Source organism: Gossypium hirsutum, chromosome A05, assembly GCF_007990345.1.
Source record: "Gossypium hirsutum isolate 1008001.06 chromosome A05, Gossypium_hirsutum_v2.1, whole genome shotgun sequence".
NCBI lineage: Eukaryota > Viridiplantae > Streptophyta > Magnoliopsida > Malvales > Malvaceae > Gossypium > Gossypium hirsutum.
In genome coordinates, this window is record NC_053428.1 from 2,913,608 (window position 1) to 2,940,475 (window position 26,868).

Genomic DNA, 26,868 nt, shown 5'->3' on the forward strand with positions numbered 1-26,868 from the left:
TGGCCTCCATAGAAGTACTTGGTCCATTCTGCAGAAAAAAAAATTCATATGGAGAGAGCATTAGTCATCGAGCAAATCAATTAACCTCTGACAAACGAGTAACAACATACAACCACTTCAAAATGGGTGTTGAGTTCATAATAAATTAAGGTGTTTGTCAATGTAACTTGATTAAATTGTCGTCATTATTTTGTTGGTACATCAAGATTTGCGGGCTGAATTTTGAATTTTTAAATTTTAAATAAAAAAGATTAATTTTATAAACATTAAAGGTTAAATTTGTTGATTTTTTATATTTAGGATCAAATTGATAAAATTTATAAATATTAAAGGGTTAAAATTGTTGTAACACTCCTATACCATGTTCGGCTCAAGGAACCTGATATAAGAATATTACATTCGGTGTCAAAGTAATTCATGGCAAATCACTAATATGTTAGAATATAAAAACGGACAAATAATAAATACGCATAATTTATAATTTAATCCTTATTAAGACTTAGAACATACTTGATTTTTTTTTCTTTTTTCCTAAGTACATGACATTCTATCCAAAATTTTAAAACGTATCATCTTGTTGCTTGAAGATGTGATGAGATGAAAGCTCGTAATCTCAAATACAACTCTTCAAAATTTCTGTACCTAATCTGCACATGGAAATAAACCGTACGCTGAGTATACATCCAGTGGTATTACTATAATTCAAATGCTTAAGGTAAAAATAATAAACATGCACATTTTAATCTTACTACCATTTTACTTATAATAAATCATTCATGCATTTAATTCTTAACCATTTCATAAAATCATTATTTCATATATTTCATTTCTATATCTCAATTCAACAATTTATTCTATTTCATATCTAAATCTTTACTATATTAGACTTTCAATAATTATTTAAACCAACATTTTTTTAATAAAATTAATTATAATTAATTCATATAATTATATTCAATTAACTCATACACTATTTCATTATTTCCAATTCATTCTATTTTCACTTCTTATTTCGATATCTCAATTTCAATTTACATTTCAATTCATAATTTCACTTTCTCATACTTTCAATAGTTCAATCAATCAAATTCATTCGATTTTCTTATTTCATTTATTCAACTGATTTCAATATCAATAATTTGATGGTTTAGCAAATTCATGAATCTTATGTTCATGCTTCAAATCTCACATCTCAATTCAATTCACAATTCGACTCATAATTTCTTTCTCATGATTTTTAATAATACAATTAATCAAATTTATTTTGAATTTTCTCATTCCAGTTATTTACCCTATTAACAAACCCGGACTTTGGCGGATACATGGATCCAACCAAATACACCAGAATGGCACCCAGTGCCTCATCGGATAGTTCGAAGCAAAGTTGACACCCAGTGCCTCATTGGCCTAATCGAAGTAAAGTGGTACCCAGTACCTCATCGAATCTATCCGAAGTACAATAGTGACACCCAGTGTCTCATTGACTCGAGATCGAAGAATCCCTGAACTCTTCCAATCCTATGGCATGCCAACTATATCTGACTCAGCCCGACTAGTTAATAGGGTATTCGATCCACTTTCTCAATTCAATATCACTTTCAATTCATTTACGAAACAATTCAATTATCTTCCACCTTTCAACCAACATTCAATTCACAATTCAATTCAAATTCACTTTTTCACTTTCTAATCAATATACAATTCAATACCAATACATATTTCAGATAAGCACATATAATCATACTTTGATTCAATTCAATCCACTTTTCAATCAATACACAATTCACATGTTCACCATATTCATAATTTAATTTATTTTCATTCAATTCATATTTTCGATTCATTTTTCAACCAAGTTCAAATCACTAATCACCTTTCAATTAATATACATTTTAAATAATCACATATTTTATTCATTCAATTCAAATCACTTTTAATTTCCAATTTGTTCACATTTAATTTCAATAGCCATAAACATTTTTAAATCAATTTTATTCAAATCAATACCATTATTTCAATTACTTTCCTAAATTTATCTACCATTCATTTTAATTAAAATATAACAATTAGTAATAAATAGATTTGAATTATAGTAATACAAACCGTGATTTCTCGTTTTTACTCTTTGTCTACTTTTTCACTTCCTTTCTTCGCGAATGCCTCAGGTGCGATATTAGCTATGGAAAATTAAGATAAATTTCATAATCATTAATACAATATTAATTTTTATCTAATAAATTGAATTTCTATTCAATTTTCTACTTTAATTTCAATTTAGTCTTAACTAAATTCAGTTACTTTTCTATCTCAATTCATACTTTATTTCTACTCAATTTTCAACTAAACTTAGACATAACTATCTAAATTTCTTCATAAAACTCTAATTTCAAAATTCTTACAATTCAGTCCCTACTATGTAAAACTAATAGCTTCTTTTACAATTTAATCCTTTAATCAATTCTAAAAATTCTATCAATCAAACCCCTAATTCATCATTTTGTTCAACATGAATTATGTTCAAAAACCTAAGAACTTCCAAAACTTCAACTTAATTTCAACAAAACTTTATTCTAAAGCTTCTAAAATATCAAAATTAAAAAAAAAGACTTAATTGACTTACCTATTTAAGTTCTAAGCTTTAAAATCCTTATTTCTTCCTTTTCCTTTTTTTTTCTTTCTTTTTCCTTCTTTCCTTCCCCTGTTTCGCCCCTCCTGTTCTGTTTCTATTCTTCTTTTGTTTCTTTTATTTCATTTACTTTATATATATAATAATAATAATAATAATATTTAATTCATAAATATCTTTTAGTTAAATTTAAATTATAAGAAAATATTTTATTTTATTTTATTTTTTACAAGTGTATTTATATATTTTACACATATACCAGTAATCATTATACAATTGTCTTCATTTTAATTTATTTTAATAATAATATTAATAATAATAATTATAATTTAATAATTTAATATAAAACTATAATAATAATTATAATAAATATCTATTTAATAACAAATACATATATCACAATTGTACATATAAATATTTTTACATTTGTATATTATCATGATCATCTATTTGTCTTTCTTTTATTTATTTATCATACAAAAATCTTATAATATAATTATTTAATTAATAAAGTAAATAAATGATTATAATACAAGTGTAAATATATACATTATTACACTTGTATCATCTTATCACCATACACCTGTCTTAATTTATTTTATTTCATAATATAATAATATTAATAATAATACTTAAAAAAACCATATTAATAATTATAATTAATAACAAAATCTCAGGATTTTTATATTCATTAACCACCTCATTCTAAGCAATTAGTCCAATTGCTTATTTAGGCCCTTAAAGTTTTCTTTAATCTATAATTAAACTTTTACCCTTTTTTCAATTTAATTCTTTTTTGCAATTACTCTTAATTAAGCTAAATTCACCTAATTAAAACTTAATTAAGCTTACTACTAGACTCATAAATATTTCTAATAATTATTTACGAACTTGGTTTATTAAGACAGAGGTCCGATATTACACTTTTTTGATGCCTGTGAAGTTTGGGTCATTACAATTGTTATTATTACCCTTGCTATTATTACGACTGGCTACCTAAATGTGCAAAGTAGGCCCCTCCTAGTGTGGACAAAAGCCACTAGAGTGCAAATGGAGGCCCAACCCCTGGGAGGCTCTCGCAAGTGTAACAAGTTCGAAACGATGCACTTTCGAGAAGAGCCTAACGGTTCTGTTATGTGACAAGAATGTATTGGAAGAATCTAGGAGGCCTCAAAGAGTTTTAAAGTCTAAAACAGAGACCAAAATCTTGTAAAACTCAGTAAAATTTTTCAGAAGCAATAAATTACTTTAACAATGTGTAAATTTGTTAATACTATTATGTGGCATAATTTTAACCATCCGATGTAATAAATGTTAGCCATCTATTTGAAGGGATTTGATCTATAAAAAGGAGACATCTTCCCTCATTTGTACAACTATTCTCCCTAGTCTATTTACTATCTAAATAAAAAGTTAAATTAAGTTTTGATTTGTTAGGATTAAGTTATTAACTGGGTTACTTGTTTTGATTTTGGGTAATCTGTTGGTTCGTTTATTGGTACGATGGTGTTAATAATTCGAGTAGCCCAAATGTTTTATCTTGAGTTTTTTTTTTATAAATCTAGTATATATTTAAAAAATATATATCTTTTATTCCTAAAATTTAAAATTATTTATATAACATTTTTACTTAAAAAAGTTTTACTTAAAATTTAGCTTTTACTTGAAGTTATTTTTATTTTCTTAATTTTTTTAATTTACTAGTCCGACAGTGAGATTCCATATAATAGAAGGTTAAAACGAAACCATTCTCGTTAGTCCAATCGAGGATCTGGTTGTAACTTTGAGGGTTTAGCTGTTCGGCTCTGGAACTAGTACGAGAGAGAGATTGGAAGGAGGATACTGAACGATGCGTTAAGGTCAATAGTGAATGCTGAGAGGAGGGGCAAGGCCAGGGTGGAACTGAAATCAATCTCCACCGTCATATCCTCCTTCCTAAATATCATGAAATATCGAAGACAGTTCCTTCTTTTTTTTCTATTTTTTTTTCTTTAATTCGTTGTTTGTGATTATGGATTTGGATTATTTAGGTCAATATGCATGGGTTTTTGTTTTAATTTAATTTAGTATTGATTAATCTCGAGAATTAATTTGGTTGAAATGACCTAGTTTTGATAGTTGTTATTTAAACCTGCAAAAGTTTTTCTTTTTGTGAATTTGAATATTGTTGTATCAGTGAATACTTATGTATGTCAAAGAGTTGAACTTCAATAAGCATATTCATTTAATTAGTTTATACACATTTATACACATTTTTGGATGTCTGATAAAGAATTTGGGTGTTGAAAGCCATCAATTCATTTTTTAGACTATACAAGTAAAGATAAGGGTTGAACCCGATCTAAAGCAGGAGTTTTGATGATAACCCATAGCAGCCATTTGGAATGACTGATGTTGCTCTCTTCACACATTCACATCCCGAGCACAGCCTGAGAAACTTATTCTGCTTCTTATTTCTCCAATTTCAAAGAAGCTGTTTTATTGCATCAAAGAAGCTTTATCAACGGAAATAACATTTCAACTCTAGTTGGATAGGTAATATATTATACATCCCTGTAATGTTAAAAAAAAAAAATCTGTATGAACATGCAAATCGAAAATAGTCATAATAACATAAGGCAGCACATTGGAAATTCAGAAACTACATATACATTAGCGATTCTGTCTGAGGGAATTTAAGTGTGCGGCCAAGGTATCATAATCAGGAAGCTTAGGGTGAACATGAGTGGCACTCTCCTTCGATGATCCCTCAATTGATGTTTGAGCCTTCGAACTTTTGGCACTACCTGATGATATACTCTTCCGGACGGGAGAAGATACTTGTTCCTTTTCTGATGATTTCAAAGTTCCACCAACTGAAGATCTCTTGGTCTCTGAAACCGGCCTTGAAGTTGGTTGAGATGAAAACCGGGAATGCTGAAAACTTTCTCGGTGATCCGAGCTCTTCTTCTGAGGCTGAGTCTTTGGTTTAGCTTCGTCAGCATCTGGGCAATTTGAGGTTAAACTCTTTTCCTCACCATTGTCAAGCGCTACTGCTGGCTCGGAGGAAACTGTAGTTCTGTGATTAGAACTTCTCCGTGAATATGAAAGAGGAGCTTTCGTCCTTCGAGAAATTCTTGTGTTTGAATGCACCTTTAAACTTGTTTTAGGAAGATCTTCATCAGAACCACTATTTCCAGAATCAAAATATGGGACAGGGGTCCTTGAACTTGATCTCTTGTTGTTTGAGCCTTTACTTTCTTCAAAGCTTGGAGTTTTGTTGTATTGATCATCAGTGCTACTAAAAGCCTGTTTTGGCTGTTCCTCCTGAGAATCATCGTCACTAGAGTCAACCTGAGTAACCGGTGCTCTTGTGCTGACTATTCTACTTACTTCAGCATTCTCTTTCCTACCATATGGCTTATGAATGTAAGATCCAGAACTAACTGAAGCTTCCACTGCCGCGGGAAAGGATGATTGCTTAATTCTAGTAGATGTATCATTGCCTGCTTCTTCAGAGGATAACGCATTGCCTCCAGGAACTTTAGAATATGGTGGACGCCTATAACCCTTATTTCGAAGGCCACCTGTCAAATTTCCCAAGTTCAGTTCCTTTCTTTCTTCCAGACTAGACTCATTAGAATGTTCAGTATCTTCCATGCCTTCAACCAACCGTGAATTGAGACTACTGTTTCCAGCCTCCTGGGAATCCATATTTTGTTTCTGACTACCTATACCAGGATTGCTATTCCCAACGAACCTAGATTTGCCTATGTCCTCTTCACTCTCTGAACTACGGCCATAATCATCGAATGTTGCAGGCAAGTCATCCCCATGAGAAGGAACTGCAGAGCTAGTTGAACTTTCAAAGAAGGCAGAAGCAGGCCACTCCTCTGAGAAAATATTGGATTTTGAAACGGACTTTTGAGCTGAATTGATATTCTGCTCAATGCTCAAAGAATTTGTACTTGTAAATGGATGACTAGGTGATATCTGACCCGGAGAAGAAAAGTTCATGTTGTATTCATGTACTTTAGGCTCTTCCTCCAAACCAAAATTGTCTTCATAAGTATCTGATCCATAATCATCAAAAACTGCCGAGGCATTGTCAAAAGAACCTGTTGTTTCTTCTGTGCCTCTTGGAAGGCTTGCTTCATCATTGAGATGAAATAAATCCTCACCAGAACCATTTCCAGACTTCTGACAGTTTATATTTGATAAAACATCATGATCATCATAAGAACTCTTTCTATCATGCAGTTCATTCTCAAATTGCATCCTGCTTTCACCAGACTTTCTCTTATCATTTTCTGACTCCTGCCAATATAGAACAGAGAGATCATCATGATCACCGGTAGATGTGTTTACTTGAGAAACAGACGAAGAATATCTTGATTGTTCCCCATCCCTGACGTCATGATGATCAACATTCTGAGGATTCTTAATATCATGCAGTTCATTCACAAATTGCTTCCCATTTCCACCTGAGTTTCTCTTCATGCTCACTTCAGCAAAATGCTCCATCTGCCTGTCTTCAGATGAGTTTATTAGGGAATATGCATCTCTGATTTCATTATTCACCGATGACATTTCATTGAAGGAATCATGAGTGGATTTATCACCACTCCTTGCAATGTTACTGTAAACATTTTCAGTCCCCTCTTCCTGGTTATGTTGTTCATTCCCGTCAGCTTGTTCATAATTCACAGAAGCCCTTCCATGAAGGGAATTATTAATCTGATGTCTGGCATGATGTTCATTTTCTGATGATGAGCCAGTATACTTCTGTAGTTCCTCATCTCTCATACCATTAGGGGACATGTATGACTCCATTGAATACTGCTGGGAGATATTTCCCCGGCTTGAAAGTTCAGCAGCAGCTCGGGCAGCCATACTTGCTCGCTCTGCAGATTCAGCAGCAGCCTGAGCAGCTGCAGTAGCATCCTTAAATTTCATTTCCCAATGTTGACTTGGCGAAGAGGAAGCTCTCTCATTCCCAGAATATGAATTCCTAAACTCCATCCCTTGATTTTCAGTTCCTGAAAAGCAAAGCACCGAAATAAATACCAAGTAACATACAATGAAAAAAAAAAAAACCAAAAGATGATCAGTCAATAAGTTTAAATCTAATAATTAACATACCATGAGGCTTCGAATTTGGAGGATAAGTTCCAGAGGACACCGAATTATTGGTACTAGCATTTGAGTGATCAAAATTATTAGGATGAAGAAATGATCTAGAGCTGTGCTCATAGAAGCTTGCGGGTGCTTCATTTCTTCCAGTGTGTTTTGAATCTTGAACATTAGGGGTGCCTGTATCCATAGAAGTACTTGGTCCATTCTGCAGAAAAAAAAATTCATATGCAGAGAGCATTAGTCATCGAGCAAATCAGTTAACCTCGGACAAACGAGTAACAACATACAACCACTTCATAATTGAATATTTCTGCATGGAGGGTTCCAAGTATGTTTAAATAAATATTTATTTGTTTGCACATCAAAAAGAAAAAAGAAAAAAGAAAAAAAGGGAAACCTGTTTTACACTAGTCTTACCAGCATGTCATCATAAATCTTTGATTCTTTAGCTCCAAATGATTCAGGGTTCCAGTTGATCTTATGTTCCACAGCAATTGCAGTCAAAATTTTGAGTTTGGTTGGACCATCAGGTGCATTAGCAGATAGTTTCTCAACTAACTAAAAGGAATCAAAAGAATTTTGTTAGGGCCATATAATTCTCATTATGCCAGATAATACTAAAATCTGGGTGCATTTCAACTACTGTTAATTCAAGAGTAGATGTTCCATACAAACTCACCATACGACCAACACCGCAATTAGGACGCAGTTCAAGCGAGGCAGAAGTAAATTCTTTTCCATATTTTGCTGTAAAATGCTTTGAGACATCCTTGAGTTCTGGTATCTCTTCACACCTTGCAGACGCAAATATGACACTTGAAATCGCTTCCTTCAAATCGAGGGGGCAGTTTCTGAATAATTCAAGTCGATGAAAACACAATCTAAGGTTACTAAAAATATAGCAATAGAGAAAAAAATTAGTATAGCTGAAAGACCAAAACACTTATAAATTCATCCTCGACGCACTCAAGCACATATATCCAGCTACTCAAAGCCACTGAAATTAACAGGTGCACCAACCTCTAGCAGAGGTCGCCAATCTACTAAAATTTCAAATCAAAGTAGTTTTATTGTACTTGAATTGAATACCAGTTTTCCCAGTTATGTTACTTGAAATCAGGTGTGAGTGTCAAATAGGGATACCTGTTCAACACATGCATCTTTAACTTTTACTAAGTTCTTTCCAAGTATTTAGAGGGTTACCTATGTCCATAAATCCATTGGACTAACAAAGTACCCCAAGGGTTCCCCTAGGTATTAAGGGAACTTGGGGGTTTTATAAACCAAGTCTAATTGGTTTAACAATGAAGGTTAATTTGCCTCTATTTGTTCAAACATCGGCAAACTCAGTAGCGTTACCCTAAATCCATAAAGGGCGATTAAAATCAATTCATGAAACAGTAAAAGAAAGTAATTTTACACACTTTTGAGATTCAATTATAAAAGGCGTTTAAAATCACTTAATGAAACAGTAAAGAAAGTAATTTACACACTTTTGAGATTCAATGATCGGCATACGTGCGACGATTAGTTCACAGTAGATCTCAAGTAGATTATACGCTGCCACAGTCTTTTCTTCCCTAACGACATGCTCCACCTGAAAAATTAAAATAAATAAATAATGCCACTAGAATTAAAAACAAAATCAAGATAAAGAAAACTCTGATCAAAAGTTAATACCCGAATCCTGGCCGTCTGATCTTGCCCCGACTCCAGTAATTGAGCCAACTCCCTCTTTAACTGCTGAACGTGTGCTTCTCTCTTGTTCTTCATTAGCTTTATTCGAGGTATCGCTAGCTTTAAAGCCATCTTGCTGTATCAAGTCAAAAATTATAATAAAAAAGGTCAAAAGATCATACTTCCTCTTCGGTTAGAAAACACACACAAAAATCAATTAATTTAACAGATATAGAAATAAAATTAAGAAAAGAAATTACCATTTGGCTGGCTTGAAACTCCTGTGAAGCATTTTTATTTTCCCGGAATGGAGTATGATAAGTCGTTAAAGAGGGAATCAGAAGAACTAAAAAGGGGTTTTATCTTTTGCTTTGGATCAGAAGGGGAAAGTGAGATTGTGAATTTGATTTGGTCGGATGATTGATTTGTTAACGGAAACTGGGATCTTAGCGGCGAAGGAAGGTATAAGAATGGATTGGAGTTTTCGCGGAAATTGAAATGTCGTTTTATTATTATTATTATTCCTTTTTTCAATTTCTTGTGATGGTCAGATCAGAAATCGAATGTGATTAGAACACTTGAAATTTGGGAACACTATAAGGAAAGCGTGTGGAGTCAAATTCAAAATATATTGTTGATTTTGATAAACAGAGGGGACACAGAGTCTGAGATCAGAGGTTGATTGGGAAATTAATACTTAACGACGTGGAACTCTCTGTTCATGTGGAATTTACCAAAAACGCCTCTCCATAGGGTAGAACTTTTCTTTTCTTTTGGGTATAAAATTTTCAATCTTTTTAGCGAGGGTCGCCGTACTACCAAGATCACTTTATGTAATTAAAATAAATTATATTATTTTAAAATAATTTAATATTTTTAAAAATAAAATTTGAATAGTATTAATTTGAATTAGTAAAATTTTAAAATTTTCATTCAATTAAAGTTTTAATTTGATATATATTTTTTATTTTTTATTGTAATATATACAATTTATTATCTTTATCAATTTTTATTGTATTATGTATAATTTATTGTCTTCATTAATTGTAGATTTATATTTTTATCCTATTTATCAAATTTGTATCATCGTCAACTGAGTCACTAACTCAGTTATAGATCTTACGGAAATGTATTTTCGTAATTAAAATATACTATATTATTCAATGATAATTTAGTCTTTCTATTTAAAAGCAAATAAAGTGCATACAGTGAAATTTGAACCTACGCCAATTAGATTAATACAATTTCAAACTTACACTTAATCAAAATTTTATTTTAATATATTTTATACATTTTTATTGTAATATCCACAATTTATTATCTTCATTAGTTGTATATATTAATAATTTTGTTAATTGAGTTGATGTCACAACACAACAGTACCTCACAAACGATGATAAGTCAAAACCATGATAAATAACAACAGTGCATCTAGTGTTGTTTATCTAAGGTATTTATGTGTTTAAATTTCGTTTTATTCATACTTTAATCTAATTTTTTATTTTAATATTGTATATATTTCACGTGTTATCATAATTAATAAGTTTCAAACCATAAGTTTCATTATTTATTTTATGTTATTTTTAAAAATACATCTATATTTTAAATTCGTAATTTCCATACGCATAGACATTTGATAGGATTTTTAGTTTTTTTTAAAATAAGATTGGCTTTATTGTTAAGTAATGGAATAGCACACTTTTAGTTTTCTAAAGGTTAAAATATGTTATAAATTCATTTACTTTTCACAAATTTAAAATTTAATATTTGTACTTTTATTTATAAAAATTTAATATTTTTATTTTTATATTTCAAAATTTATATTCAATTGTTAACTTTATTAAATATTAAAATTTTGGCATGATATTTTAAAATAAAAAAATACTCACATAATAACAATGTGACTAAAAAATTGACATTGTAATAAATTTGAAATTAACAAAATAATTTTAACAGTGTTAATAATTGATTTTAAATGTTGAAATTTGAAAAAATGAACCCTTAAATTTCTAAATATATATATATATAAGAACTAAATTTAAAAATTGTGTGATATATTTTGACCTTTTATAAATTCAAAAGAAAAGGCTATAAAGGTCCAGGTGTAGATTCGCGCATGGGAAAATGGAAATTGTGATATAGTTCTCGAACGCTTCTTTATTTTTCTTCAATATCGCCAGACAAATAAGTAAAGAATAATGAAATTCATGTCTTTTACGCCTTTTATTATTATTATTATAAATATGCAAATCGAGTGGACGAAAAAAGATTTTATATGAAAAAACATGGAACTGAAATCAAAATCAGTTAGATCAGGAGTGTAACTTGTAAGCCTTTGTAATGCTTCGTTGGGCCATATACTAATTGGTCAATTTTATGCGGTTGGTAGTTGCGCTAACATCCTAACATCAATCAGTGAATTCATTAATTCAAATGGAAGCTGCCTGTTTGAACTGCTTTTGACAAAAAGGAGGGGAGGAAATGTTAAAATTCATCATTCACAAATATAATATCATCTCATATTTAAATTTGACACCTTTTTAATATAGTATATATATAGCAAATGTTGATGAAAATTCATAATTAATTGATAATATTAGTGATTAATATTCATTAAATTAACCCTGAAAGTAAAAGAAAATCACAATTATCAATTTATATTCAACAAATTAACCATAAAATTAAACAAATTCACCATTAAACTAATTTTATTATATTAACAAAATTATGAAAATTTAAACCCTAATAAATATTAGCAAATATCTTTGATTCGCTAACCTAAAACAATGATTAAACACTAAAAAATTAATACGATTATGAATGTCATTCGAATCAAACGGGTGATTGAATTGATTAAACTACTGGTTATTGGTTCATCCAGTTCAAACAAATGAATTATTAAAAAATCATAAAAATTAAAACAATTTACTTCAATCATCACTTCAATCGATTTTTTAGTCTCGTACAATCGATTCATACCAATTCACAAGTAAACTACATTTTTGTCATGATCTATACAGGTAAAAAAAAACGGATATTACCAAGTACCAAATGATGGATTTAAGCATCCAAAGAAATAGAGGTGAGTAAAATTTGATTTGATTCGAAAAACTTGATAAAAAATTTAAATTTTGAATTAAATAATTTGAGTTATTTGAGTTAGGTATCAACTCGAATAAAAAATAAAATTTTTCTGTTTAACTCGAATATGAATTACACAATTCGAGTTATCCGAAAATCCAAATAAAAAAAGAGAAAACTACATCGTTTTGATAAATTTTTACTTTTTCTAAAGTTAAAAGTCAAAATCATTAAGTTAAAAGAGAAAATTATATTGTTTTGATAAATATTTACTCATTAAATTAAAAAATAAAATAATTATATTATTTATATAGTTAAATAATCTTATACTTTGTTTACTAATTAAATAATCGATCCATGTAAAGACAAAAGTACGTCATTTTGATAAATATTTAACTTTTCTAATGTTAAAAGTCAAAACCATTAAGTTAAAAGACAAAATTACATCGTTTTAATAAATATTTACTCATTAAATTAAAAGATAAAATAATTATATTATTTATGTAGTTAAATAATCTTGTACTTCGTTTACTAATTAAATAATCAGTCCATGTAAACTCAATATTGAGTATAAATAATATGATTCGTTAACTCAACTCGAAAATTTTTTGGCTCGATTCAATTTGATTCGAAAAAAGGTTCAAATTAAGTTCGGTTGTCGTCAACTCGTCTAACTCGAATTTTTTTGATTCGACTCGATCGAATACCCACTCTTAGGGAAAAAGCTGCGGGAGATAAAATTCCTTGGGAAGAAAAAAATTTATAACCCATCAAGTTTGAGAAAAAAAAGAATTAAGAGAAAAATGATGACGAAAAAAACAACAAAAATATAAGCGATTCAACTATAATGGCCAACATTCACGAAGTACTCAGATGATTAAAAACGTTCATATTTCTCACCAATTTAATAAAGAATCGAACACGGATATCGTGTATGAATGGGAATACTAGTATAGCGCTTAACACATCAAATGAAATGGAAGTGTAATGAAGTAAATTTTTGACGTTCAGAAATTAGAGTTCAAGCTTGGTGCTGCCTAGTCGGCTGAGTAAGATGGCCATATCCATACCTTGCATCATGGTAGGCACAGCCATCTCAACGGGACAATTCCGAGAAAATCCAACCTTGCCGGATTTTTGCACTTTCTTTATGCAACTCTTAAACTTCTCGTGGCATTTTACGTTAATCAAACCTGTAAAAACAATGGCAGCAATTATATTGTGATTCTGTCTGCCAAACAATTGGGCAACCCATAAAAAAGAAAAACAGACTGAATCAATCAATTAGCTTTTAACCTTTTTTCTCGACGCATTCGTCGTGGATCTTGCAACAAGCGTCCAGATCGTCGCACGGTTTTTCTCCAGGACAACCAGACCATCCCACCCCGCAATATTTCCCGTAACGGATTCCAACGGCTTCATTCCAGATTTGAAATTAATTTCATCGATTAAGAAAAAATAACTAATTGAATTCTAAAGAAAATACTTAATTCGAGAGATGAAGAATAGGGTGCTCACAGTTGCAGTTTTCAGCTATGCAGGTTCGGCTACATTTTACCTGAGAAATCATTAAATTTACTGTTACAACAATTAATTCTATTAACGGAGAGAACCAGCATTAAAAAATTGGATGCATTAATTCGAATTATCATGCTTAATCGGAAACAAAAAGAAACTAGGGTTTCGAGAATATCAGACCTGGGAATCATTGGTAACGGAATCGGCGAAGACGATGAGGAAAACGAAGATGAAAGCAAATGCTGCTACCAGACGCGTCTGAGCCGGAATAAAAGAACCGGGCAACATTTCTATCACGATTCGTCGTCCGATATACGCCTTTTTGTTATTCTGTCTGGAGAGTTCTCTTTCGATCCGCGTCGTCCAACAGTGTTTCTCGCTCATTCTATTGATCGAGGTGAAACCGCGGGGCGAACTGATAAAATTACCAGATCATCCCTCCCAATTCCGAGTTTCTAACTCCCAACACAAGCACTGGCGGAGAGGACTCTGGTGGTCTGGGCCCGTACGTCCACGTTTATGGATTTAATTCCTCAATAGAACAAACATTTACGATTACAAAATGATATGAAAATCATTATTTTTTGTTCAACTTAAAAAAAATCCGTTACAAAATGCTTTCAAAAATATTAGTCTGTTAATAATAAAAGTTAACGCTATTCAAATTTAATTTTATTTAATTTTTTTAATAATATTAAGATTAAATCAATCATAAAGAAAAAGTCCATTAACCTTTTTTTTATTGGAGCCAAAAGCAGAAGCATTTGATTCTTCATAAGTGCAAACACCGAAAGGATAGCAATTGGCTCTCTACCACTAATTTAACCCAACTCAGAGCTGTCAATGCACTCTAGTCTGTAGAAAGCAGGTTGATGCAGAAGATTTTGAATCAGTTTCATCCACAAATTGATCGAAGAACTAGATTTTACACCATAAACAACCACAATATTAATCTATTCTGATAGAGCAAAGTCCACGATGACACCCAATTCTAAATCCAAACGACGGTAAACCCCCTTAATCTAGCAGATACATAAATGTGAATCATCAACACTAGTTGCATATAGTTAGTGAAGGTAATAGAAAAGTTGGTCAAAAGTTGGCCGGTTAACCATAGGGATAAAAACAGAAGGGAAGAATGGAGGAATTAAGTTTGTGAGTAATTTGCACAATTATCATCAATCTTGCGTATAGTTCATAGCAAGGCTTACAAACAAACCTACGCCATTTTAACTATATAAATTATTTAGCTACCATATTAACCACTGATTTCTCAGCTTCAAAATTTTCATGAAAACAACAAAAAATATGCATCCAGAAGAGCATACACTTCCAACTCCATGAAATACCGTCCGCCAGAAGATCACCCTCAGACATAGTAGCCAGTAAAAGTAAAACCCCTTCCCACTATCTCACCCGCACAAAACCATGCAAAGCACTCCAGTCCAAACAAAGCAGCAATACCAGCATTTTCAACCTTCAGTTCTTGCCTATTCTTCCACAGATTCTTCACATAATCAAGCTCCTTCCAAAATGACTCGGTACGACCAGGGATACTGCAAACAATTGCATAAAAAAGGAGTTATTTTGATATGCCATTGTGATTCTGACTTTAGCGAGTAGTACTGCCTCCAAGCATAAACTATTTCATATTTGTTTCTAAAGGAACAGCATATAACAAGGAAATTGCAAATAAACAAAGATATAGGGAGCATTATCATCGACTCTTTGTAAAACACAATAATAAGCAACCCAGCCACATTGTTTTGTCCTTTTATTCTATTACATTCAGAAAATACAAGCATGTTAAAGATAATGAACAGTCCTTCTAAAGATGAAAAACTAGGGAATTCTCAAACGTAAGCCACATGCAAAATGAAAGGAGTAACAAAATTACATACATTTCCAGGTGATTCCCCAGAAAATGATTTTTCTGTTCTTCATGGAGTAAAGTTGAATTCTACACCTATGTTGATAACAATAATTATCAAACGACCATCCAAGGTCTTTCAATTACACAGCAAGAATTTCACTTCCTTTCATTAAATCCAAGTTGTCTCATTGACAAAATGTTCTCTCACAAAGGTCATCCAAAACAATCCTAGGCGAAACGAAACTTATCACTAGAAGGGCAGAAACCTTATACAATGCTTCATTGACAAATTTTGTAACTCAACCAAAAAATATAGTGCAGGATAAATATGGACATATGCAAAGGTTGAGAACACATAAACACTAGTGAGTAATTTAGCAGCTAGGGAAAGAAAAATAACAAGCAAGGCCATAACCCAAGTAACATCTAACAGGCCAATGAAACTATAAATATATACAATTCTCTACTTAAAAAAGCATACTAGTTTCATTTCATAAACCCAAAAAAGAAAAAGTATTTACAGATAAAAAGCACCATAATCAATAGCTTGGCAATAGAAGAGGACAATTTAAAATTTCAGACCTGAAATTCCATATAAAACTTCATATGTTGCCACCTCTATCAAAACAAAAATTCACTTGGTTTGTGCCTAAGAAATATTGCCGAAACAACTTGACTGATATTTTGGACTAGTTATAACATATGTCCTTCACAACAGTTTTTTGTAACTCACTCATCTGTTAAATAAAAGAAATTTTAAATTTTTTTAATTTAACAAATCAAATCTCAGGGAATCATGAAATCATATATTTTGAAATCGGAATGCATGATATAAGTTCATGACTAACCGTCTCTTTCAGTTTTTCTACCTTGCTCGGAACCTTTTGAGAATAGGAGAGATACCATAAACGAACAACCAAATGAGTTGACAACATTGAATTCTGTTTATATGATTAATGTAGACGCAATGCATAAATGATAAACAACATGTTAACATACATTTGGTAGCCAAATTTGATGCAGACAAATTCGTTAACTCACTGTCGCAAGCAAAATACATTGACGCATTGCACTGAATTATCTAAACTTAAAGACCTTAATGGATGTAGGCGCCAATATAAAAAATGCAAGAAGAAATACCTAGCAAGGCGAGTGTAAAACAGCTGCTTAGACAACTCGTTGCACTTCTCCACTGTGGATGGTTCCTGAATGTATTGCTTGTTCTGTTCCAACAACTGCTTATAGTAAGCAGATCCGTTCTTGGCTACAAACTTCGAAGCTTCAGAAGCCTTAGATTGCAACTGCAGCAGTTTTGACGCCATCAAAATCTGCACCATATATAAAAACATAAAATAAATTTCTTAAATATCGAAAATGCCTTGGAGAATCTTAAGATAAAAAAAATACAAAGAACATAAAATCAGTTAATCAAAACCCTAAAAATTAACATTAAAAGCAACCAGTAGCGGAAATAAAAGAAGTGTGGATAGTGATCGTGCTCTAAATCAATAGATCTGAGAATACAAAGAGAATCGTGAACGATTCAAAAATCAAATACACTGTAGATCTAAGCAAATGATGTGAACCTTACCTTTGATAAGAGCAAAATAAAGTATGAAATGAACGTGTTATGGTTGACTACAAAGACGCGAGGGTACTGACCTTGGCTTCTCCCGCCGCTTACCTTAGAAAGAAGAGCGAGAGACTGACAGAGCAGGTTTTGCGGATCAGTGGATGACCATGACCTCTTTTGGTGGGGTTATTTTAGGTGAACTTTTAATTTCCGTATTTTACAAGGGTCCTTCTACAATTTCAAATATTTTCTCCGATCTTCTATTTAATTTAAGCTAAAGACACTATTTAGTACCCAATTTTGATAAATTTTTTGTGTGATAGTTATTTTTTTAAGTGATATTTATATTTAGTAAAAATTATACATTTTTTTACACAAAATTAATTATATTAATTTTTTAATATTTAATTTAGATTTTAATGTTAATTTCATGATAGGTAATTTTAATAATATTAAACTCTAATTTTTATGTTTTTATTAATAAAATACATTTAATGTTGGTTATGAATTTATTTAATTTTGTGTTTAATTTATTAAATATAACTTAATGTATATGATTATTTTCACGTGTTGATTTGATGAAAGTTAATTATTAATATTATTAGTTAATTATGAATTTTCATCAAATTAACACTAAACTCGATTAAACTCTTAAAAGTTCAATGTTACATTTGGATACCAAAATATAACTTTTTTTTAAATATAGGTGCCACATTGAAAAAAAAGTATTAAATTTAAAAAATAAAATTTAAATATAAAATAATGTAAGCTGCATGGTTTAAAAAAATTCTTTTTTGGGTAAAAATACTATAGAAGCTTTTATATTGGTAGTTTAATTACATTTTGTTACTTCTACTAAAAATGACAAAATTTAACAATGTTTAAATAAGTCAACATACTTATTTTGAACTAACCCCTCATTATATGGGGTAAATAGTTGGTTATGAAATATGATTCATCTCTATGAGTAGAGATCAAAATTTTAATAATATGATTAAAGATGAGTTGAACAACCATAGCACTAAATATGATTGATTGCTAAAATTTATTTTAAATCTTGTATTAATTATTACCATTTTAATCTATTAAAACTTGAAAAAGGGAAACGTATCGATAATGTTTGTGAAATTAATTAGCCAAAACAATACCAAAAACCTAATTCATCGTCTCCTTATTTTCCATTTATTCCAATTGAAGCATTCAGCAATTAAGTGTTGGATGCTTGTTGCATTTTGTTTTTAAATCAAGCTGCGCTTCATGAATCATGATACTACAAATTGGAGTTACTGCTACTACCTTCGGAATTATAATTTCAATCAATATTTTAATATGATTATAATTATAGTTAAATTATTACATGTATAAATGAACAAATTAAAATATTTTAATTAAAACTTATATATTGTAAAAATTAAACTAAAATAAAATTTGAATTGATAATCCGCGCATGCTAGATTTACATGATAAACCTAGAACTTAAGTATTTAAACTTATATGATGTTGACTTTTTTTTTATATAATTACATGTAATTTCATTCATTTTATTGTATCAAATTAATTTTATTTGAATTGGATGATATTTTGATAACTTTCGTGACATGATTTTTTCTTTATTTTCAATTTATTAACTAAACAATTTTTCATTCAAATTGTTTTCGTTTCCCTAAATTAAAAGGTAAAACAAATCAGTGATCAATTGTAAATTGATGATTTAATGGTTATGCGGTTGTGCAAATTCCGCTATGAATGTACCAAAAATATAAAGTTTTGATAAATTTATGATATTAAGTTCAAAGTTAATTCAATGAAAAAAATGAAGTTAGTTATTATTAGGTTAATATTTAATTATAATTATTGTAACTATTGAAATGGTATTGATTGTAATAACAAGTGTAATTATAATTTCCACTTAAAAGAACGATATGTGAGGTTGGTGCTTATACGTCAATTTAATCTTCTATTCATGATTCGTGATCGTGAATTGTCTTGTGACATGTGAGCCACGTTGGCTGATCTTAGCCGCCTCTGATCCAATCGCCTGCTGGTGTTTAGTTGACTTCTGACTTAGAAAGTTGTTCAAATTGTCAACAACAATAGTGTTCACACGCAACGTATGCTCTTTTCAATATCCAATTATTGCTTCTTCTTTTTTCCTTTTTATTTTCCTCTAATCAAGTTGATATTATTAAATTTGGGGGGGGGGGGAAATAAAACCTACAGAATCTCAACTCTAAGTAGTACTGTATTAGATTCTCAATATCGTTTTTGGCGACATTAGACATTGTTCAAGTCATAAGTATAATATAACAAATGCTTTTCTTTTTCATGTAAAAGTAATATATTAGATAATTTTTTAAAATAATTAATAATATTTAACCAGTATATTAAAGTCAAATATTTCTTTAAATAGTAAACACTAAAATTATTATAATTTTTATACCAAATTTAAATTATAAATAAATTTAATCTATAAAATAAAAGATATTATGCATTTAAACTTTTTTTAAATCCAGACCTTCTAAAATATTGTAATAACAACTATTCTAATGGAACTAAAATTTAACTAGCAAAAATTATTACAATTAATGACCACTAATATTTTTGAGTCTTGTAAAATTTATACTTAAGTGCAGACCATTGAATTTGCATATTTTATTTTTATATATATATATTTATTTTTCATTAAGACTTTGTTAACTTAATCTTAAGTTATGATTGTATAAGGTATTATTTATGGGATTAAGATGCTTAATTTTTTTTGGGGGGTACATTATGATGAAATAATGAGACGAGAAATGCATCTTACCCTGGCCCTACATACAAGCATGCAAAAACATTTGTAAGCTGTCCGGCGGTGCCGATAAGAAAAATATAACCTTCCGCCATGTCCTGAGCTAAACATGCAAGGTGGTTAGGACAACGATTGCCCTCCCGAAAAATATGTCGGACTTCCATCACCAATCCTCCCGGATCAAGAGCAAGATCTTTTTAACGAAAGTGTCCAACGGATGAGAAGCTTCAAAAGGTCGAGATAGCTGATTCATCAACCAAAGCACAACAAGTTTCATAATTAACTTGGGCATACGTAAGCCTTCCTGAAATCCCCAAAGTTCAGCTTGTAGGCTGTCTATTACTCCTATCCTCACCATTAATCCATGCAACCACTCACCCCTCTCGTTTCAAAGCAACCAACCAGCTATTGCAGGTCCGCAGCACACCGTCCATATTAATTAAGGATACAACAACCCGATGGGGGACGTTGCCAAGCTACGCATTTAGGCTTACGGTGAACCCTTAGAATAAAAGTCTGCCACGCCCGGTCAACATCCTAAGTAAATTTCCTTGTAATCAAAAGTACTTGCTGCAGCGAATCAAGCACAGCTTAAAAAATTCATTTATTTCGACGTTTTCATAAACATCATAAAATAACTGTGAAAACCAAGCCACATGGTAAAAGGAAACCCAACAGCTTCATGGACCGGCTGTTACATTCCAGCCACATGGAAACGGGGTGGTAAAAAAATCAATCTGCAAAGTTTCGACACTCATTGCTACCCAAAGATTCGAAAGCCTTGAAACTAAAGCATTAAACGTAATTGTTTTCTCATGTAGTTTAATGATCAGTGCTTTTCGCCAAGGCTGCCTGAGTTGACTCTTAACACTTTGTTAATCTGTATCGTAGGTATCGTGACATTTCCACAATCACTTTCATCCATCTCAAAATTAGAGTCCTACTCATCTTTTTCCACTGAAATTGAACTTCGAAACATGTCTGTAAAAAGTGGAGACTGAATAAGAGAATCCTTGAAGAACTGCCAGAACCATCAACCTCCTAAATCTTCTTCGTACTGCGCTCCAGATGGTCCCGTTCCTTAGAAGAAAGTTCGTGATCACCCGTGCAAAAGTTAGTAACTTTTAGGGATTAAGATGTTTTAATTAGAATCACTATAATAATTTACAATCATTCCCAAAAATCTCGGTATTTTTTCTAATTAATTTGATGGATTAACTAATTAAGTTGTTGATGTAATTTTAATACTAATACCATTACTGTAAATAAATATGTTAATTCATTTTGAAAAACATCTAATAGCAAAAAAATCCATAAAAATAATGAAAAGAAATGGGTAGTAACATGCTAACATTGAGTTAATGATGTAATTTTTCTTTGTTTTGTATATAAAAACTTAATAAAATAATGAAGGCTCGAAAGCTGTAAAACCTAGAACATAAAGTCGATATTTATCCTATTTTTATGAGATTTTGACGAAATTTGCTCAAAATTATATTTAAGCTTATTACAGGTTTTTGTCTTGGTACGTACGCAAGAAATCAACGCTTATCTGTAACTATGAAATTGAAGCTGTCACATCATACTTTTGCATGGTTTGCTTGCCCTAATAGAAAACGATGTAACATTAGCTTGGCAAGAAAATAAATTTTATGTTAATCCATTAGACCACAGAATAATGTTTTTCTCAAGTATATAATAACTAAATATCATATTCTTTTTCTTAAAAATAGTTTTTGTTACAACTTACAATGCTAGAATTTATAAAGAAATATTGGAGAAATAAATCATATGGATATGGCAGTAGTAAATTAGGATGGCTCCAATTTCGAGATGGAGTCTCCAAACCTTTTTCTTTACTATCATGAGTTGACCCATTAATACTCTTAACTACCGTAGTGTGAATTATAAGGAAACTCTTTGACCTTCCATCTTTTTTATTACATTTGTGTTGAATATTTTGTTACATTACTTGAGCATTAAAAAAATTATCAATTAAATAGTAATTTTAACTCGTTGAAACGGGTATTTTTCTTGACTCCTTTCAGTTTTTAAATTTATTCATATTCTTATTCAAACGAAAATCTAGTGTATGATTAAACTAATTTTAAGCATTTAATTGCAATTTTAAACAATGTGTACACACCATAACTTATTAATTTGACAAATGTCAACTTTTGAACTATGCCACATTGAATTACTAAATTCTTTATATATGCATATATGATTAGGGCAACTCTATCCTTCTCTACAAAAAGTCATATATAATCATGATTTCATTGCACAATGGAGGTTTCTGAATTGACTTCCTTAATTGGTTGGTACTTGGTATCCAATTTGTTTAAGTAATTTTTTTTTGTTTTATATTTTTAAAATAAAAACCTGATTGTGTTTAAGTAGAAGAGGATTGAAAAAAGCAACATATTTCTTGTATGAATTAAATAACGACCAAGTCAAAGGACAAAAGAGTATTTATAAAAATACTTTACAACTAAGAGAGAAATACAAAATATCATTAGTACTTTGAATAAAATAAATTAGAAGAATTTCTAGGGAACTTGCTTCATCTTAAGCAAGAAAACAAGGAGGATATAAATCACGTCCACCTAAACAAAGAATAATATATCAAAAAACCCGATTTTACTCTTAGCTTTACATTTTAATCACATAAAATCTAAATGGGTATTAAATCTAACCCCCCCCCCCCACCCAAAAAACTTGATTTTATGGACACATATAACTACGTTTAGTTCCTCTTTCTTTGTTCCATGAATTTATGTATTCTTTCAAGTGCAATTTCAAGTGTTTGTTCACTCATGTTTGCGAAACAGACCCTGAACCACCCTGGTTCAGAGCAATGGCAGGAAGATCCAGGCGATATGTTTAGTTTCACTTCGTTCAGTATAACCTTCCAAAGAGCCAATTCGCTTTCTCTCGTGGGTTTTTCCAACAATGGGCTGAGGTTCATCCAGCAAAACAGCCCGGCATTGCCTTTCAAACACTCGATTCCGGCTTTTTTCAACCCTTTAATGATCATATCATATCGCTTGCTTAATCTTTCCCTATTTGTCTTTATGTAGTTTTCGCTGAATTCCTTGTTGGACAACATGCAAGCCAAGAGATGTTGTGTTTGTGACGAAATCAAAGTGAAGCTCGACATCCTCCTGGCGGTGGTGACGACCTGGTCATTGTAGGAATATATGGTTCCCACTCGAAAACCGGGGAGACCGAGATCTTTAGAGAGGCTGTAAACGATGTGGACTCTCTCGGCGTCTTTGTAGCCACGAGTTTCGAGGATTTCGGCAATGCTGATGAATTCGGATGAAGAGAATGTAGAACCAGAGTAAATTTCATCCGACACGAGGTGTATGTTTTTGTTTACGGCGAAATCGAGAATCTGTTCCAGGGCTGATCGTTGGATTGTTGCACCTAACGGGTTTGAAGGGTTTGTTATCAGTATTCCCCTCACTTTCAAGTTCATGGATTCTGCACTTTGATATGCAGCTTCCATGGCTTCTGGTGTAATCTGGAAATTGTTTGAGCTATCGCAATGGATTGGAACAATGTTCACACTGGTTCTCCACCTTAGATCTCTGTCAAATCTGAATTAAAAACAAAAAATGGTTCTGAATCAAGCACTGGTTTAAAAATGAAAGATGATCCTTGTAGGTTGGAACTTTATAGTTTAAAAAGTTATGATCTGAACTTGTTCTTACCCTGGATAGTATGGAGTTGGAATGAGCAAAGCATCACCAGGATCTGCTAAAATGAATGTTAAAAGCTCATTAGCTGCGGTTGCACCAGCAGTTAGGACGATTCTATCAGGGTCGAATTTTGCTCTTCCCCCTCTAATTTGCTCCATGAAATTCGCCATCGCCTGTCGGAAAGATTTTAATCCATGGTAGTCTTGGAACAAAGCATTCTCTCTGAAACCAGGAGCTCCTTTTCCCCAGCTCGATGCTTCAGAATGTTCTTCCAAGTATTTCTCCAACAAATCAAATGACACCTGTACGAGGAACAAAGCAAAAAGTAAGAACACTATTACATGTATTAGTTTTAACATGTTTTTTTTCTGCAGAGTGCTGACACTTACTTGATTTTCAGCCAGTCCCATCTGTATAACACCCGACTGGTTGCTTGTTTCATGGTAAGGGTTTTCATCATAAGCTTTCCACCCTGCAAAATATGGAGAATCTTCCCCGTGAGTTTTGGAAACAGCAACTTTTGATAATCCAACACGAGGTTGTTCAATCTCAATAGCCATTTCTACCCTTTTTTTCTTTTTGTATGAAAGAAGGGAAAAAAAAGGGATAGAAGAGGGCTTGAAGAAGACTGATGATGATGATGATGAAAACCTTTGTCAAAGACTTGCATTTATATATAGGAATCCAATAACAACTTGCTTGTTTCTTTTCAGAATATAGAAAAATAAGAAATTAAAAAATATCAATGATTAACTCTATAGTGTAAGCAAAAATACCACCTTTTACAATATAGTTATATTTTAACACAAATGACAACTGTTAAGCTTGTCAACTTGTCAAATCTTTCTTTATCTCAATCTCGAAGAGATCCCATACTCCAAGTATGGTGGTCGATATATAGGAAAGTAGGTGCCTAGTTTTAGTCTCTTAATTCCCCCCAAATGATTGTTTAGCTTCAACAAATTAAGTAATCTCTTAATTTGAGTTTTCCATTTGGCTAAGTCCCCACTTCCCAACCTATGACCAATCAAACCCCTGTTTTTAATAAATAAATGAAGGTTTCATTAATTAAAAACCAAATCTATATTAGATGAAGAATGTACAAGTTTATTACAACATAATTATGTTCCAAGAGATCTAAGAGTAGTTAAGTTTTTATGATGACCTGACAAAGATCCCATTTTACTGAAGATTAAGATTCTGATTTGGGACAAAACAGAAGCTCTGAAAAGATCTAAAACATGGTCCCCCTTAAATGATGCATTAATTCCAAGCAAAAATATTATCTTATTTAGGAAGGATTTTCATCGTTATTGAACATCATTATCTAATCTAGGTTTTAATTAAAGGCAATCTTAAGCCAAACAAATGGACTAACTGATAATTAGTCAATGCAAATAATAAAATGTCAAATACTATACATTAATTTACTTTGTAAATGGCTAATTAGATTCATTAACCACATGGGTGTTTAGGTATAAACAAGCAGGTATATTCCTATATGTAAGAAATGAGATTTTTGTCAAGATCATGTTTTTTTTTATTTTTTCTCAACTAGAGGAGAAACATCATCTTCATAACAAAAACAGAATACGAAGAATATGCTTTTTTTCTTCGACGTGGGGTTGCAGATCATGTGCTAGGAATTTCACAGCATGAGATTCTTCAATTAATTAGATTGCTTAATTATATCGTCATATAATAGCAATGCAAATATAATGAACATAAAAAAGTAGTAGTGGTTGATGACGACTGTTCTTCGACTCTGGTCTCTGGGAGAGAGACAAGTATCAAGCAATCGTCTTTTATCAGATCATGGAATATTAGGATTATGAGAAAGTGATGGTAAATATATTGGAATTCAAATTTTAATCTACGTTGATTAAATTTTGGATTATAAGTTTAAAAATAAACCTTCAACTTTTCTCCTGTCAGGGTTACCCTGCAGCTAAGAACAATAATGGCTGGCTTGGAGTTAAAGCAGTAATCAAATAAAAATTTCTAGAGTAAACCCCAGTTTTAAATCTATGGGGAGTTGCCAAAACCAGCTCCTACCAAATCAAATTCAAGAGATAAAATATTCAACCAAAGATGATGAATATATATTCTAAAAAATATCATTTCATAATCATAATCAACTGCTAGGTAAATAGAGTCGAAGCAAGAAATTTTTTAAGAAGATCGGAATTGAATTATAAAATTTTTGAGAGATTAAAATGTAATTTTATTATATATTAATATATAATTTCATCATTTTGAAAATGGCTAAACATAAAAAAAATTCATATTTTAAGGGGTCAAAGTACAATTTTACCATAAATTAACTTGTAATTTTAATTTTTTATTTTATTTTTATGGGAGCAACGCTACTACCTACCTCCGACATAGGTAAATCCAAGCCATGAAGCAGTCTTTTGAAATAGGGATAAATCTTAAAATTATACATGAATTTTGATTTAATATGCAATTGTATATATGAACTTTAATTTAATGCAATTATACAGATGAAACTCTAATTGCGGTTCAAATGTATACTTGAAACTTTAATTTGAATTTAATCATGTACATTCAAAGAATTAAATATATCAATTTATTTTTATATTAAATAAATATAATTGTTCATGTATATAATATATAATTTACAAGAATTTGATCGAATCAAAAGTTCATATATATAATTGCACATTAAATTATTGTTCACGTATAATTTTGAGATTTATCACTTCCAAATATCATAAACTTTTCAATTTCATGAAACAGCTAAATTAAATTTCTGAGTTTTGATATCTTTCCTAAACAGGTATGAAAAGCACCCCTGAAGTTGGGACAAGGAAAATGACAGTCGAATTGGGTTTATAGGGAGCTCACAACTGGACGCGTCCTTGCACACATGCATATATGTGTAAGAAA

At 31.1% G+C, this 26,868-nt stretch overlaps 4 protein-coding genes across 6 annotated transcripts; all 4 read right to left on the reverse strand.

The window, feature by feature from the left end:
• Positions 1–5,088: 5,088 nt before the first annotated feature.
• Positions 5,089–10,080, reverse strand: LOC107907155 (GATA zinc finger domain-containing protein 14). The gene is made up of 7 exons (XM_016834409.2): positions 9,679–10,080; positions 9,422–9,554; positions 9,235–9,338; positions 8,421–8,592; positions 8,159–8,299; positions 7,748–7,946; positions 5,089–7,644 (listed from the first exon to the last, which is right to left on the reverse strand). Exons 1-7 carry the CDS (start codon positions 9,708–9,710, stop codon positions 5,279–5,281), a joined length of 3,147 nt encoding a protein of 1,048 aa, XP_016689898.2. The 5' UTR covers positions 9,711–10,080; the 3' UTR covers positions 5,089–5,278.
• A 3,293-nt stretch (positions 10,081–13,373) lies between these two features.
• Positions 13,374–14,867, reverse strand: LOC121203639 (probable phospholipase A2 homolog 1). Its single transcript, XM_041112858.1, has 4 exons — positions 14,198–14,867; positions 14,018–14,057; positions 13,796–13,915; positions 13,374–13,692 (listed from the first exon to the last, which is right to left on the reverse strand). Exons 1-4 carry the CDS (start codon positions 14,399–14,401, stop codon positions 13,514–13,516), a joined length of 543 nt encoding a protein of 180 aa, XP_040968792.1. The 5' UTR covers positions 14,402–14,867; the 3' UTR covers positions 13,374–13,513.
• Positions 14,868–15,156: 289 nt separating this feature from the next.
• LOC107907153 (uncharacterized) lies at positions 15,157–17,713 on the reverse strand. 3 transcript variants are annotated; one of them, XM_016834407.2, is made up of 3 exons: positions 17,575–17,713; positions 17,031–17,218; positions 15,157–15,573 (listed from the first exon to the last, which is right to left on the reverse strand). In XM_016834407.2, exons 2-3 carry the CDS (start codon positions 17,210–17,212, stop codon positions 15,387–15,389), a joined length of 369 nt encoding a protein of 122 aa, XP_016689896.2. In that variant the 5' UTR covers positions 17,213–17,218; positions 17,575–17,713; the 3' UTR covers positions 15,157–15,386. The 3 variants fall into 3 exon arrangements, with proteins under 3 accessions (XP_016689896.2, XP_016689895.2, XP_016689894.2); XM_016834406.2 differs by having other exon boundaries at positions 17,553–17,706; XM_016834405.2 differs by having other exon boundaries at positions 17,482–17,633.
• A 5,272-nt stretch (positions 17,714–22,985) lies between these two features.
• Positions 22,986–24,576, reverse strand: LOC121229227 (1-aminocyclopropane-1-carboxylate synthase 7). The gene is made up of 2 exons (XM_041112860.1): positions 23,971–24,576; positions 22,986–23,856 (listed from the first exon to the last, which is right to left on the reverse strand). Exons 1-2 carry the CDS (start codon positions 24,516–24,518, stop codon positions 23,001–23,003), a joined length of 1,404 nt encoding a protein of 467 aa, XP_040968794.1. The 5' UTR covers positions 24,519–24,576; the 3' UTR covers positions 22,986–23,000.
• Positions 24,577–26,868: the final 2,292 nt, after the last annotated feature.